The sequence below is a fragment of the Saccostrea echinata genome, unplaced genomic scaffold (genome assembly GCF_033153115.1).
Source record: "Saccostrea echinata isolate AGI-Se365-2 ecotype Australia unplaced genomic scaffold, CSIRO_AGI_Sech_v1 ptg000023l, whole genome shotgun sequence".
NCBI lineage: Eukaryota > Metazoa > Mollusca > Bivalvia > Ostreida > Ostreidae > Saccostrea > Saccostrea echinata.
This window is the reverse complement of record NW_026889772.1, coordinates 3,920,242-3,935,379: the sequence shown is the minus strand read 5'-3', so window position 1 is coordinate 3,935,379 and position 15,138 is coordinate 3,920,242. Positions and strand designations below refer to the sequence as shown.

At 33.3% G+C, this 15,138-nt stretch overlaps 1 protein-coding gene across 1 annotated transcript; it reads left to right on the top strand.

Moving 5' to 3' along the window:
- On the top strand, positions 1-14,811 carry LOC133191353 (uncharacterized). The gene is made up of 4 exons (XM_061327101.1): positions 1-250; positions 4,913-5,072; positions 9,947-10,054; positions 14,550-14,811. The coding sequence occupies exons 2-4, from the start codon at positions 4,921-4,923 to the stop codon at positions 14,596-14,598; spliced, it is 309 nt and encodes a 102-aa protein (XP_061183085.1). The 5' UTR covers positions 1-250; positions 4,913-4,920; the 3' UTR covers positions 14,599-14,811.
- Positions 14,812-15,138: the final 327 nt, after the last annotated feature.

Here is a 15,138-nt window from a genome sequence, read left to right as displayed (position 1 = left end):
TGGGTTTCTTTTATACAACTATTATTGAATGTGTAGCTGACTACAGGGACGTTAATGAAAACAAAAATCAAAAGAATTATTTCTTTTGGTACCTCATGAAATGGTTTATTAATGATTAATACGATTAATGTAATCAAATTTGGGCTGTTTAATTAAACAGTTGTATCATATTAGTGTCAAACCATTTAGCTCGATCGATTCCTTGCTGTAGGACTACAGGACTGAGAAATCTCACTGAAAACATACTCAAGTAAGTTAAAGACCTTTTTCTTGTTTTGTAAATCTGTAATTAAATATTTTCTGATTTTTGTCTTGTTTCTGTATTATTAGTGGGATTAATCCTCTTGTTTTTACGGCACATCCCATTGTTTATGCAGTCTTATCTCTAGTGGTCATTCGGATACTCCTGTGTGTATTCAAGCCATTGTTTCAGTTCAAATTAGGACAAACCACAAAAGAAGCCTAAATTGTGAAAAAGGGTTTCTTTATTCACGTTGCACTGTTTGTCTGCACGTAAGAGAATATGACAATATTAGCTTTATGTCAGCTGTTTTTGAAATTTTTAAAATCGAGATAAGCTTTTCAAATATTAGATTTACCTTTACTTGAATATTGCGGGAGTTGGACAGAATCTGCATTTGTGTTGAGAGCAGCAGGCAGAGAGATTTTTTCTGTACCACTTTGTAATTTATGTGTTTCAACTGGGCAATAGAATGCACATCTTCTGTGTATCTTTTATCATGGGTGCACATTGTACTTGTATATGACGTCTTCCTACGAGACGTCAGTGCTAAGATTCCTGTTACAAGCTGACAAGGGCTTGAATTAATGATAAGTAGTACGTCGGTAACAAAGTTCTTGATCCGGAAACTGAAAACTGCTCAGACGAATTGTTTAACGTGTCACACAGACGGATGTCAACCAGCGTCGAGGATAAATTATATGTACCGTGACTGTTAATGCTATTTTATACAGTTATTTATACATGCAATCACAAACATGTCAGTCGTTTTATTTGAAAATGTTTATCCTACAGGTCTTTACAGAGAATTTTTAATATACCGGGTGGCGGTAAATATAAAATTTACAACATGACAACTTGTAAGTTTTGTATTTACTGCCACCCATTAAATATAAAATTTACAATATGACAGAATACTACTGCGCAGTATGGTTTTATTGCCTTTATGCCGAGGCAAGATATGGAGGTGGGTCAGTTTCAACCCACTTGGAAAAAAACTGACTCCTAAAAAATGTACCACCCCTCCCCCCAAAAAGTGGTGCAATAGTTACAATAGTACAATTTAAAGGTTATAATTTTAATGATTGGTAAAGAACACGAGTAAATTTTTCGGAAGGTTGAATAATTTCACTAAAAAGTAAAAAAAAAAAAAAAAGAAAAAAAAGGCGACTGGAATTTCATCTATAAAATGCCGATCCTTATATAACAATCTATTCTCAACTTCTCAGACCTTACCGACGAATGGAGAGGTTTGATTGAAAGTCAAACAAATTTTGATTTAGGTCAATTATACCGAGCCGAATTTACTGCTTTTCAGTATATTCAATCTAAAATATATTATATCTGGCAAAAGAAGAATCCAAGTTACTTGGGTATAAATATGGAGTCTGTGTATCCAAGTCAATGCTCTTTTTTTTTTTGTTTTACTTATATAGTACATGTATTTCTTTTTATAAAACATAAAATAATGTAAAAGAAAGATGTTTGATTGTGCTGTTTCCTCTTACCTTTTTTTAAGAACTGTAATGCATAAAACTTTATTTTAAATTAAAAAAAAATAATTAGCAATTAATTGATTTGTTAAAAAAACATTTGTTGACAAATTATCTGTTCGGAGAGAGGAGAGTTCTGATGGCATGGTATAATTTTATTTTAATCTTAATCTTAATCAACTTTATATGATCTGCTTGTCTTGTGAAAGAAACCAGCAGATTTATGTTTTTCTGACTTATAAGTCATTACAAATGGTCATGTCTTTCGCATTACAAACATTAACATTTGAGTGTAACTTCCGTTGACAAATTAGTCACAGATCTTTTTTTCTAATAATTGTGCCTTTGTTGTTTCTTAAATAAGGGTATACTATATTACAGTTTTATGTTACAGTAAACATTAAATTAGTAAAATTATACTTTAAAAAGTACAATATCGAAGCCTTCGGACGATAAGTCTAGAGGATCTGTCATTCCTTCTCAAGTCAGTAAAAGTGTTGTTTTGTAGGCTAATTATTGTACAAAATCAATGTAAGTGGAGTATCTTTAACACATCATCATTTTAGATTTCACCTTGAAGGGATACTTACAGGAAAAAGGAACCTATGATATCATTAAGTATTCTCATTAACCAAACACCAATATAGAAAATTGATGTGTGATTTTAGAAAATTATCCCAGTTGCATTTGATACTTGTACATTCATATACGAATGTATCTAGATTTAGCTATTTTTACTTCGCTAAGCACGCAATTTTTTTTCCTTTATCAAAGAATTAACAAAGATATCATAAATGGCGTTGTTGAAGATTTTTGGCCTTTGTTACAAAGTTTCAGTAAGTGATTGACAATGCTAATGATTCTTTATCTAGGAATTCCTTTAATGCCCGAAGTCCCCCCCCCCCCCCCCCCCCCACGCCGATTTCTGAAACATTTCTGAATTCATACACAAATTGGACAATAATATTTTATTATTTTTTTTTAATTAAATCACTGCTAATATAAATTACTAGATAGCTTTTCTGAATAGATATAGCCTGTTTACGTGTAAAATTTACATGCATGTAATTTAAGCCAATACACGAAAACAAAATTCCCAGGAACCTTTCTTTTGTTCACCTGACTATGGTTGTCTTTTTTCCAAAACAAGTAATCCTTTGCTTTAAAAATATCATATAATCAATGTTAGTGTGTTTCTGTTGCAGTTATTTCATAAAAAGGTATCATATGTACGACATGTATATATAGAACAAAAGGTGTGAAATGCGCTTTATATATTGTCTGATTTAATTTTAAATTTACCCGAGTGATCCTTTTAATATTCAGATCTTTATATTAAAATTCTGCGACTTACTGAAAAATAATAATCAAGTCCATATATAAGCCTCACCCCATGTACCATATCTGTGGAGCACATAGCTTGAAGTGGTCATAGGCGTTTGGCCACTAATCCAAAGGTCGCTGGTTCAAGCCCCGCAGTGAACACTTGTTGTTGTATAAGGAGGTGTATTACATGAAAGCAATGTTCCTGAGAAGGAACGACTTCTTTCTATTTCATGCAATTCTTGTCAGGAGAATTTAATTGGGCGTGCCTCAGATTAAGCAATCCTCCAAAAGGAAAGTGAAGGCAATCTGTTTCAGTAAATCAAACCTTTGTAGGAGGGGAGTTGGGCTTATTTCTTTGTGACATGACTACATGTACTTGAGAAATGAGTGGGATTTATGTCATTCTGGCAATCCTTGTGACGCGGAATGAATGGGCAATCTTAGAATAGAAATGAGTGGGGGTTATCCTAGTGAGGAGGAATGAATATATTTTATGTAATTCAGGAATTCCTAGTGAGCAATAAGTGGGGTTTATTTCATTGTGGCAATCTTAGTGAGGCGGTTTATTTCCTTGTGGCAATCCTAGTGAGGAGGTTTATGTAAATCATATACGGTACCAATTTTGATGCACCAGATGCGCATTTCGACAAATTATGTCTCTAAAGTGATGCTCAAGCCGAAACGTTGAAAATCCAAAATATTTAAATAAAAAAGACTTGGAAGAGCTGAAAAAAAGTGCCAAAGACTGGAGCCAATTACGTCGAAGGATCACAGCTATGCATGAGCGATATAATCCTTTAATTTTGAAATAAATTTCTAATTTTTACCACAGCAATTAAATATATATCCCGTATTTTCAAGCTAATACCGGAGTACTAGGTAACTGGGCTGAGAGACCCTCGGGGACTAATAGTCCACAAGCAGAAGCCTCGACCCAGGGGTCATTGTGGCAATCCTAGTGAGGCGGTTTATTTAATTGTGGCAATGTGAGGGAGCCAGTTTATTTAATTGTGGCAATCTTAGTGAGGCGGTTTATTTAATTGTGGCAATCTTATTGAGGCGGTTTATTTCATTGTGGCAATCCTAGTGAGGCGGTTTATTTAATTGTGGCAATCTTAGTGAGGCGGTTTATTTAATTGTGGCAATCTTATTGAGGCGGTTTATTTCATTGTGGCAATCCTAGTGAGGCGGTTTATTTCATTGTGGCAATCTTAGTGAGGCGGTTTATTTAATTGTGGCAATCTTATTGAGGCGGTTTATTTCATTGTGGCAATCCTAGCGAGGCGGTTTATTTAATTGTGGTAATCTTAGTGAGGCGGTTTAATTAATTGTGGCAATCTTATTGAGGCGGTTTATTTCATTGTGGCAATCCTAGTGAGGCGGTTTATTTCATTGTGGCAATCCTATTGAGCGGGGTTTATTTCATTGTGGCAATCTTAGTGAGGCGGTTTATTTCATTGTGGCAATCTTAGTGAGCGGCGGTTTATTTTAATGTGGCAATCTTATCGAGGCGGTTTATTTTATTGTGGCAATCCTAGTGATGCGGTTTATTTCATTGTGGCAATCCTATTGAGGCGGTTTATTTCATTGTGGCAATCTAAGTGAGGAGGAAGGAGTGTGGTTTATGTCGTTCAGACAGTCCTTGTAAGGAGGTATGAGTGATGTCTACAGCTATTCAATATCTAGACAAACATCTATAATGGTTATAATAGCAGGAATAAGTAGGCTTATGTAAAAGTTTGCCGTTCAAAAATTGGCAGGCGAATGCTTTATATTTCCCTATGGGTTGTATTGGAGAATATTAAATCATTCTGTATATAATTCTTTACAACATATTGTCATCTTCTTACAGAAAAAATAATGCCCTCCATCGTCATAGCTTTTCTGTGGACAGTAATGTGTACCTGTTTTGTCCGTACTATAACAGGGGAGGAGGACGTAATAGCCAGTCCCGCCACTGATCTCGCCTCTCAAAATGCTCAGCTTCTTGAAGCCTGCTTAAACTTATGTCAGTAAGTCTAATTCATTTTCTTTTCTTTTTAACAACACTCTGTCAATATTTACAATGAATACTGTTGCTTACCGCGTAAGTATTTAAATCCTCAAAAAGTAAAGAGGCAGATGATGGCGCTCATGATTGTTTATATACAGGTATTGAAGAATTCATATTTGATTGTTTTTCAAGAATTTTGTCATTATTGATTTCAATGGGTGTGGGAAAAAACTATTGTAGAATAATTGTAAAAAACAAAATCAAAAAGTTTGTGCTTGTTTTCATTTTGGGGTTTACATACTTACACGGTAAGCAATGCAGCATTAACAAGGATAGAGATTAAATTGATTAGTCCAGATATCTGTAGCAAACATCAGTGTGATTAATAGCTAGAAGTGCCAAAGTTGAATATATATTTTATGAAGAATCGTACCGAGAGTCGATGAAGGCATCAGTCCACATATCTAGTCGAGCCAAATCTCAGCTGTAATTAGAACTTATAATGTTTACAACGGTAAAGAATGGTAAAAAAAATCCATCCATTAATTTTATCTGTTTGCCTTTATTTTTTTATTTATTCATTTTATTTCATTTTCGAAAAGCTGCTTCTTTCATATATTTGGTCCGATATTGATATAACTTAATGCAGATGCAGGCTAATCAAGATACACGGTTATGTGCTTTTATTTTCCTTAAAATGAATAATCTGTTAAATTCTTTCAAATGCCTTTGACTTGATTCCAAGCAGTGTTGGTACAAACATAACACCATCGTATGTATATTGTCTCTTTATCAATCTTATTAATGTAGATCCTTAAATTTTATTTCATTTAGATATATTGACATAGACGTACTATTAATTAACAATAATTATTTCCATTCATATATCGACACGATATATCCAAGTGAGTTGTAATAAAAGATACCACATAGTTTGACACATCTGTTTCATATTTGGATATTTTACTAGAAAAAGACGTTAATGGTAATCTAAAAACCAAGCTTTATGATAAACGCAGTGACTTTAACTTTTCAATCGTCAGTTTTCCTTACTTATGCAGCAATATCTCCTTATCATCTGCATATGGAATGTATATGTCTCAGTTAATTCGATACGCAAGAGCATGCTCTACGTATGAACAATTTATATAACGAGGCAAGTTATTGACAAACAAGTTGATGTAACAAGAATATCAACAGTCTCGTTTAAAGTCATCATTTCGCAAGTTCTATGGTCGATATAATGACCTTGTCAGCAAATACAATCTACCAATAAGTCATATGCTGACTGACGTTTTTCAAAGTAATTATTAGGCCATTATATACACACTGAATTGTCGCCATATGGAGAAATTGTGTGCAATTTATTCATGAGATTGCTTCCCCGTGATTTACTTCTCATAAATATTCATAAGATACTGAATAAACTCGAAATTCCATTTCTTTAGATTTTTATGTTAAAACCTGCAAGCCTGTTTCGTTTTGTTTTTTCTTCAAGGCTCTGTCATAGTTATATGAGTAGAAATTTGTGTGAATAACAGCTGACGACTCGGGACATCGTTTTCCCGATATAAAGTAGGTCACACTGATGCAAAAAATTGCCGTTTTCAAATTAAAAACGCGGTCGTAACTCCTAATGGAATGGTAAAACATATGTATTTTATAAAAATAGGCTCTCTCATGCACCTCTTAATTGGCGAAAGAACTCTGTCAACTTGTAATAAATACTTACATTTCCTCATAAAAAATGATAAAAACACCAATTCTCTGCTCTTTCCTTCATTAAAACAATATACTCTCGCTTCGAATTTTCAAATAAAAAAGGCGGTCGCAACTTTCACGTTGGTATCAACAATCTTGTCATTTCCGGTAGAAGATATTAAGAAGAATCAAACCATCGGCGGAAGAACTTTATCCGAAATAGTAAGGATATAAAAATTCTCGATTTTTTGTATTTTCTCTATATAAACCTTGATAAATTCGGCCGCCATTATAGTTCCATAATGGCCGATATGCAAATCAGCAGAATGAACACCATTTCTCCATATGGCCGGTTTTCACCGTTATTTTCCCGATCATGACAAGGAGCACACTGCGGATGTGACCGGTTGGAGGGGATGCTCACTCCTCCATGGAACCTGATCCCACCTCTGATGTTTTTGGAGTCCGTGTTTGCTCTGCTCCCGATTTGTATTGCTTTAATTGACCTTGAGTTTAAATAATGTTCGTTATCTCCATATTTCATTAAAGGTGAAAATGGTCGATATGCAAATCAGCAGAATGAACACCGTTTCTCCATATAGCCGGTTTTTACCGTTATTTTCCCGATCATGACAAGGAGCACACTGCGGTTGTGACCGGTTGGAGGGGATGCTCACTCCTCCATGGCACCTGATCCCACCTCTGATGTTTTTGGTGTCCGTGTTTGCTCTGCTCCCGATTCGTATTGCTTTAATTAACTTTGAGTTTGAATACTGCTCGTTATCTCCATATTTCATCAAAGGTGAAAAAAAAGCTAATTATTTCTTTATAGCGCATGAATTACATAATAAATATAAGTATATCGCTCATTTTAATAATCATTATCTCACATACACAATGGCATTCAGTAATTCGAGAATATTGTAGTGTGCTACACAATGACAATGAAAGCTTGACATTACACAACAAATGAACAATGTCGCTTTGCTAAGAATTTTTTTTCCCCACAAATCAGGTACGAAATGATTAGATGGAAAAATGAAGACCTGCAAGAGAGAGGTATTCTTATCACTCTCTATTGTGCGTATTCTGTTGGGGATGTGTTAATTGTAGGTAGACCTGGTAAAGTGACCGGGGTTAGTTAACCGATTTATTTTAGGACAACGATACACTGGAATTAGACCAGTGAATTAGCAACACAGACGACACCCCGAAGGTGCATAAATATGATTCAGTCAAAATTTCTTTGCTAATGAATTAAACCTTCTTCTGTAAGGTTTCCAATATCAGATTAATTGCTTAATAGAACAACTTCTTTCCGGATACTTTGGGGGCATTATAATCTAAAGACGTTCTCAAACATTCTGACATCATCAAATCACAAAACTTTACTAAAATCAGTAACATCAAACGTACATGTACGACTTTTCAACACTTTATACAAACATTTCCCACAATAATTAAAGTCGAGGCTTTTTGATATCAGAGACAGCTGCTTTTTTCAATTAAAATGGAAATGATAAATTTACATACGTTGTCATTGGTCATATGCAAAATTATTAAAAAAGAAAAACGTTCTAATTGTACACACATGTACTACGAAGTTGATATTATAAGATGCTTGAGTTTCTGATCGACAATTTTTTTTTGGTAGTTTTTGGAGATCAAGTCTTCTAACAATCTGTCGGAATTTTCATGGGTATCAATTGTGCCCCGTTATTAGCAGACCTATTTTTGTATTCATATGAAGCAGAATTTATTTAAAAACGTTTATACGCAAAAAGAATTGCTGTGGCCTTCAATTCAACACTTAGATATATCGGCGACGTTTTGTCTATGAACAATACCGGTTTAAATTTTCATTCCTACGTTAATTCGATATATAACCTTTTGAACTCGAAATAAAAGATACCACAGAGTCTGACACATATGTTTCATATTTGGATATTTTACCAGAAAAAGACGTTAATGGTAACCTAATAACAAAATTATGATAAACTTCATTACTTCAACTTTTCTATCGCCAGCTACACTTATTTATGTTGCAATATACCCTTGTTACATGCATATGGAGTTTATATGTCCCCCAGTTGATTCGATACTTAAGATCATGCTCTACGTGCGAACAATTCTGAAACGAGGCATGCTATTGACAAACAGGTTGATGAAACAAGGATATCCACAGTCTCGTTTAAAGTCAACATTTCGCAAATTCTATGTTCGACGCAAAGACTTTGTCAACAAAAACAATCTATCATTAAATCGAATGTTGACTGGCGTTTTTCATACAAATTGCTATATCCCTAACAAAAATTTACTATAGTTAACTATAGTTAACTATAGTTAACTATATTTTACTATAGTTAACTATAGTGAAAACTTTGATACTTTGATTTACTATGAAACTTTACTCTGGAATTTTTTTTTTGAGATTTCAAAGCTTAAAATCCCTTATTAAATTCGTTATCAGTCATGTAAAATTTGGCAATAATATATGAATATACAAATTATATTTCAATTTAATATAGAAAATGTGCATGTATGAATTGAAGAACAAAAAAATATAACGATCTGAAATCCATAGAAAAAAATACTTGGATTTTTTATGGTGAAAAAAACTTTGATACTATAGTAAACTATAGTTAACTATAGTAAACTATCGTTAAATATAGTACTTTTTTGTTCGGGACCGTTATTTTCACATAAATTGTTTTTCCATTTTCCCGATCAAGGAGCTTATTCCTCTATAGTACCTGATCCTACCTCTTAAGTTTTGAGAGGAAGATAACGACAAGTGATCTATTTAAAAAATCTATATACAATATTGATTTGTGAGCAATTCATAAAACACGGACCCCTAAAAATTACAGAGGTGGGATAAGGTGTCTAGAAGCAGTAAGCATCATATGAAGATATAGAAACAAGACATTTAAGAACATACTTGACTTAGCAGAAACTGCTTTTCTCAAAAGACGCTAAATAAAATATATAGCGAAATGTAATTCTATTACAGTACATAAGTAAATTGTGTATAATTATGATGTTTAAAACCGTAAAGTTTAAACAATGTATTTAATAGTTGTGATCAATACGCGAAAACCATCGAAAAATTGCTTCCAATATTTCTGATAGCCAGCAGCTGGGATACAGAATGAATTTTCTCTTGTTTACTGATTCTACCTTCTCTTAAAGACAGGGTATGTGTCCGAGTTCTTGTCCCCAGGCTTTCTTGGGACCCTGGTCAAAGAGGTCTCACCACAAAAGAAGGATGTTTGGTCGGGGAGGAGGATACGGCACGGGGTAAGGAATTTTATAATTTTTTCTGTCTTCAATGTGAGATAGAACACAGTAAACTCTTTTATAGCTAAAAAGTAGTCTGTAATTAAAAATCCAGAGAATTTTCGTATACAATTTTGTCCAGAATACATTGTATGACTCTTTCAATGTTGAATGACCCGCTGTAAAGAAAACGGCGATTTGTTTCCAACGTAAAGTAAAAGAAAATTTGATTCAGGCCGGTACTGTGTATATTATAACAAATAATGAAAGCCCTGTAGAGCTCTTTAACCGACTATCACATGAACAGATAAGAAAATATAACAATAAAGGACAAGAAAAAAATAACAAAAGTTGAGCATGCAAAACACATGACTTGTACGAGGGTTGTCTATAAAATTCAAAGCAAATGCTATTATTTTCTTAATAATGACCACACTGTGAAACGTGTACAATAATCTTTTATTATAGACCATGATTTAGTCAATGTTTGAAAATTTTAACAATACACACAATATGACGTACGCTATAGATGTTAATACTTTATATATGTAATCCGCCCGTCTGACATAATGCTAGTTTCAAGATATGGATTTTGACTTTTTTATCACATGTTTGCGGACACATGCTATTTCTTTACTATGTCATACTGTCAAGTGAGTACAGTATTCATAGATAAACCATAACTGAATAAATTCTTAAAATTCAAAGCAATACACGAAAAGGACTATTTATGATAAGAATCAATTTTGGCTCCCATGATTCAACATTTTTAAATGTGATTCAGATGGGTTTTTTTTATTTTTCATTACATTTGTCTCATTTATTTACACTTAGGAACTGTAAATAACGTCAGAAATGGTGCTATGTTTGCCATACAATCAAAACAAGACAAAATGTGCTCTTTTTGACATTTTTTCCAGTAAGAAATATTGAGAGAAGCTTTGAACAAGCAAAATATTTCTGTCAGTTATTAGTCTTGGATATATCTATCTTTGGTAAAAATATAAAGTTTTTTGAAGTCTACGCTCCATATTTTCTGAAAGAAATACTGCTTGAAAATAATTTTATACAAAGTATGCTAAAATGGCGGGAACAGGTGAACTTCATAATGGCATATTTCTAAACCAATGGTAATTTGATTAAATTGAAAATCACGAATAAAAGTCAGGTATATAGCTGTTCAGAGTAAACCTATATTTGAAGTAAATTTAAGATATTCATTTTAAGGGGCCATTTGAGACACTTATCATATAGTCCTTTTCGAGCGTCACACGTTAATTAGTATAAACACACAGGCTGCACAACCCAATACGACACAGCGTTAGATTTATAACAATGTGATGAATAGGGATACCTATTTTTATCATATAATCGTGATTTTCCACTTCTTGTAGTTCTCCTGAATCGTACAAACCGTTGTAAAATCGTTTTTTCCAATTTCAAATCAATTAACAAAATATATTTTACGAGCGTCAAATATTTCAATGATTTCCGTTTATTTGAATAATCATTTTGTCTCTGATATCGTTCAATATTAACAAAATATGATATTATTATTGGACACTTTTCCACGCGGATGTTCCACTTCTTGTAATGTCTCTCCTAAATTGTACACACGTAAAATTATTTACCAATTTCAAATCAATGAAGACCGTTCACTATAGCTCAGTCGGTAGAGCGCTCGCTCCATGATCGGAAGGTCATGAGTTCGAATCTCGGCCGCGACTGACCTGACTCGATAAAAATAGGAAGCAACTGTTCCTTCGCCATGCCCTCGGCACTTTGAAGTGAAAGTTGCGGGTCCTTCGGATGAGACCTTAAAAACCGAGGCCCCGTGTCACGGCAGGCGTTGGCACGATAAAGATCCCTCACTGCTAAATGGCCCTGAGTGCCGAGTAAAGGTCAAAATTTGAAGCCCTTCACCGGTATATGGTGACGTCTCTATATGAGTGAAAAATTCTCGAATGGGACGTAAAACAACATATAATCAATCAAATCAATGAACTAAATATATTTCAATGATTTCTATTTATTTGGATAATTATTTTTTCTCTGACATCTTTTCAACATTAAAAAATAAAATTTTATTATTGGACATTGTTCCACTCGGATGGCGCTTTTTCTGGCAATTTCAGAAACATATTTCTTGCGTTTTTTTCTTAATAATTTCACTGTCCGTCCAATGATCGATAGTAATTTTATCAGAAAATAAAAATATGTAAATATGCTATATTTACGACACATTTCAATTTTGTCAAGCTTTGACTTGTTTTAAATGTTTTATATCCCTTTGAACTCAAAATAAAAGACACCAAAGAGTCTGACATCTTTTTCATATTTGGATATTTTACTAGGCAAATGCGTTAATGGTAACCTAACAACAAAACCTAATGATAAACATGATGACTCCAACTTTTCTATCAACATATTTATGTAGCAATATACCATTATCACCGGCATATGGAGTTTATGTCTCCCAGTTGATTCGATACTCAAGCGCATGCTCTACCTACGAACAATTTCTAAAACAAGGCAAGCTATTGACAAACAAGTTGATGAAACAAGATTATCAACAGTCTCTTCAAAAGTCAACATTTTGCAAGTTCCTTGGCCGATACAATGACCTTGTCAGCAAATACAATCTATCATTAAGTCGAATGCTGACTGACTTTTCTCGTACAAATTGTTAGGCCATTGTATACACACTGAATTGTCTACGGATTTTTCTGTTTGCCCGATCATGACAAGGAGGACACTGCAGGTGTGACTTGTCGACAGGGGATGCTTACTCCTCCATGGCACCTGATGCCACCTCTGATGTTTTTAGAGGTCCGTGTTTGCTCTGCTCTCGCTTTGTATTGTTTCAATGGACTTTTGAGCTTGATAACTGTTCGTTATCTCTATATTACATGAAGAACATAATTATTTTAATCCGAAAACTTTATTTTAACGTTTATAGCAATTTAACCCTGGGCCATGCGCTCTATCCGCAACCTTTAAAGATCGTGATTTTCACAAAAAATATTAAGTTCAAACAATCAAAACCATTTTCATAACAAAAAGTATACATGTACATTGTTTGAAAAAAAAAAACTTTTCTCCAAACTTGTGCAAGCCAATATGGCACTGATATCAGTTCCAATTGCCTCCCCCATTGATACTGAGGCTGTTCAAACGCTTAAATGAAAAACAAAATTACAGATCCTTCTCTTGTCCTAAAGCATAAAAAGGATATGGAGATAAAATTAGTTATGAACAAAAATGCCTCTGGTGCCATTCCGTTTGACAAAAGCATCATTGTACACGAAATTTAGTACAGAGACTTCAACATCTTTGTTCAAAATCAGCATTTCGTAAATTCTATGGTCGTTATAATGACCTTGTTAGCAAATATTACCTATCACTGGGTCGTATTTTGGCGGAAGTGTTACATACCAATTGTAAGGCCTTTGTTCTTATATTTAATTTGACGACTAAATGTTCCGTCTGCCTGATCAATACATAGGGCTCACGATGGATGTAACGTGTCAACAGGGGATGCATACTCCTCCTAGGCACCTGATCCCATGTCTGGAATTTCAAGGGTCCGTCTTTCATGCCCTGTTTACAGATTTGTATTTTTTGTAGATTTTTTGAGATGGATCACCGTTCGTTATCTTCACCTTTTTTTCAGTAATGGAAACCCTCCTACATATTCATGCATGTATTACACATACATGATAAATAAATAAAGTAAATCTACAAAAAATCAAAATGATAAAATAGAAATTAATGTCCAGTGATAAATAAACACTTTTACAACACGAAGTATTTGCTTTGAAAAAGAAAATAAAATATAAAAATTTAGCACTAGATTAAACCATGGCAGTCAGATTCAACGTTTCATGATTATTAATTCATTTAATAAAAAGGAATGTTTCATATATTCTTTCTTCACAAGAGATAGCTGTGTTAATTCAGTAGGATTTATCCTGAAGGTTGTGCCTGTAAGTCTCAGTATAATCCCCAGTGAGAAAATTTTGATACATTTAAGGACTATTTTCAAAACATGATATTGAACACTTCCAAGACAGTCGCTAATATTGAACACTGCTATGAATACCGGTACCTATTAATTATCATTAAATTTGAGTTATCTTATTTAAAAAAAATCAATATAAAAACAAGAAAAATGTTTTAACTATATAGTAAAGATTAAGAACTTATATTGGTGAATATTGGCAATCATTGAATGTACAATGTGTACAGTCAACTAAAACCAATATTCACCAATGTAAATTCAATAATCCTTTGATATCAAGGCGTCAATATACAGGGAAATTATCTCAATTACCCTTCATTCTGTAATGAAAGAAAAAAATCTTCATATGAAAACAGTTATAATTAATGAACAAAATTCATTAGTATCATACACGCCCATCATCTGGCGAGATAATTTTTGTTTATACATATAAAATTTGTTTGTCAATTGGAAAAGGAATTTGGACAATGGATAAGAGTGCTTTTTGTTTTACAGGTTTGACGATTACGGCTGGTTTATGCGGCTTTTGGGAAGGCTGAATTGAAGATAGTGATATAAATATCATAAACACTTTCTAAAACATTAAAACATCGTGACATTATCGAGATACTGATCAGGAACATAATGGTCACTACCTTTTGTTTTCAGGAGAACTTATTTTAAATGCAATATCATCTGACGAGACCATTGCTTTATTTAATTATACAGATTTTTTTCATTGTTGTTGCTTCTGTTATAAACTCTGAACTTTTTAAAACTATTTTTCTCGATTTTAAACTTCTGGTGTAATTCACAGTGCAAAAATGGGGTTACTTAAAATAGAAACGGTTTTCTCTTTGTGTTTCATTAATCTGTGATGTTCCTAGATTTCAAATGTACTATATTTATAGAATTAAAAGGGGAAATCAATGTCATTTCGTCTATTTGGTTCAGTTCTGTATACAGACTTGATTGAAATAATACAGGATTTGTTTTTTTTTTTCGGGCAATTGTTTTTGTTTTTGGTTAAAATATTCATTAAGTAAATGTACTCTAATAATTTGAACTTGGACGTCTGGAACGTTTTAAAAATATATATATTTAG

Bases quoted from the DNA above. Each gene is read 5' to 3' on its own strand.
- LOC133191353 (XM_061327101.1), top strand. From the start codon at position 4,921: ATGCCCTCCATCGTCATAGCTTTTCTGTGGACAGTAATGTGTACCTGT. The intron at 5,073-9,946 runs GTAAGTCTAATT...CTTCTCTTAAAG, and splicing joins GCCTGCTTAAACTTATGTCA to ACAGGGTATGTGTCCGAGTT. The intron at 10,055-14,549 runs GTAAGGAATTTT...TTTGTTTTACAG, and splicing joins GGAGGAGGATACGGCACGGG to GTTTGACGATTACGGCTGGT.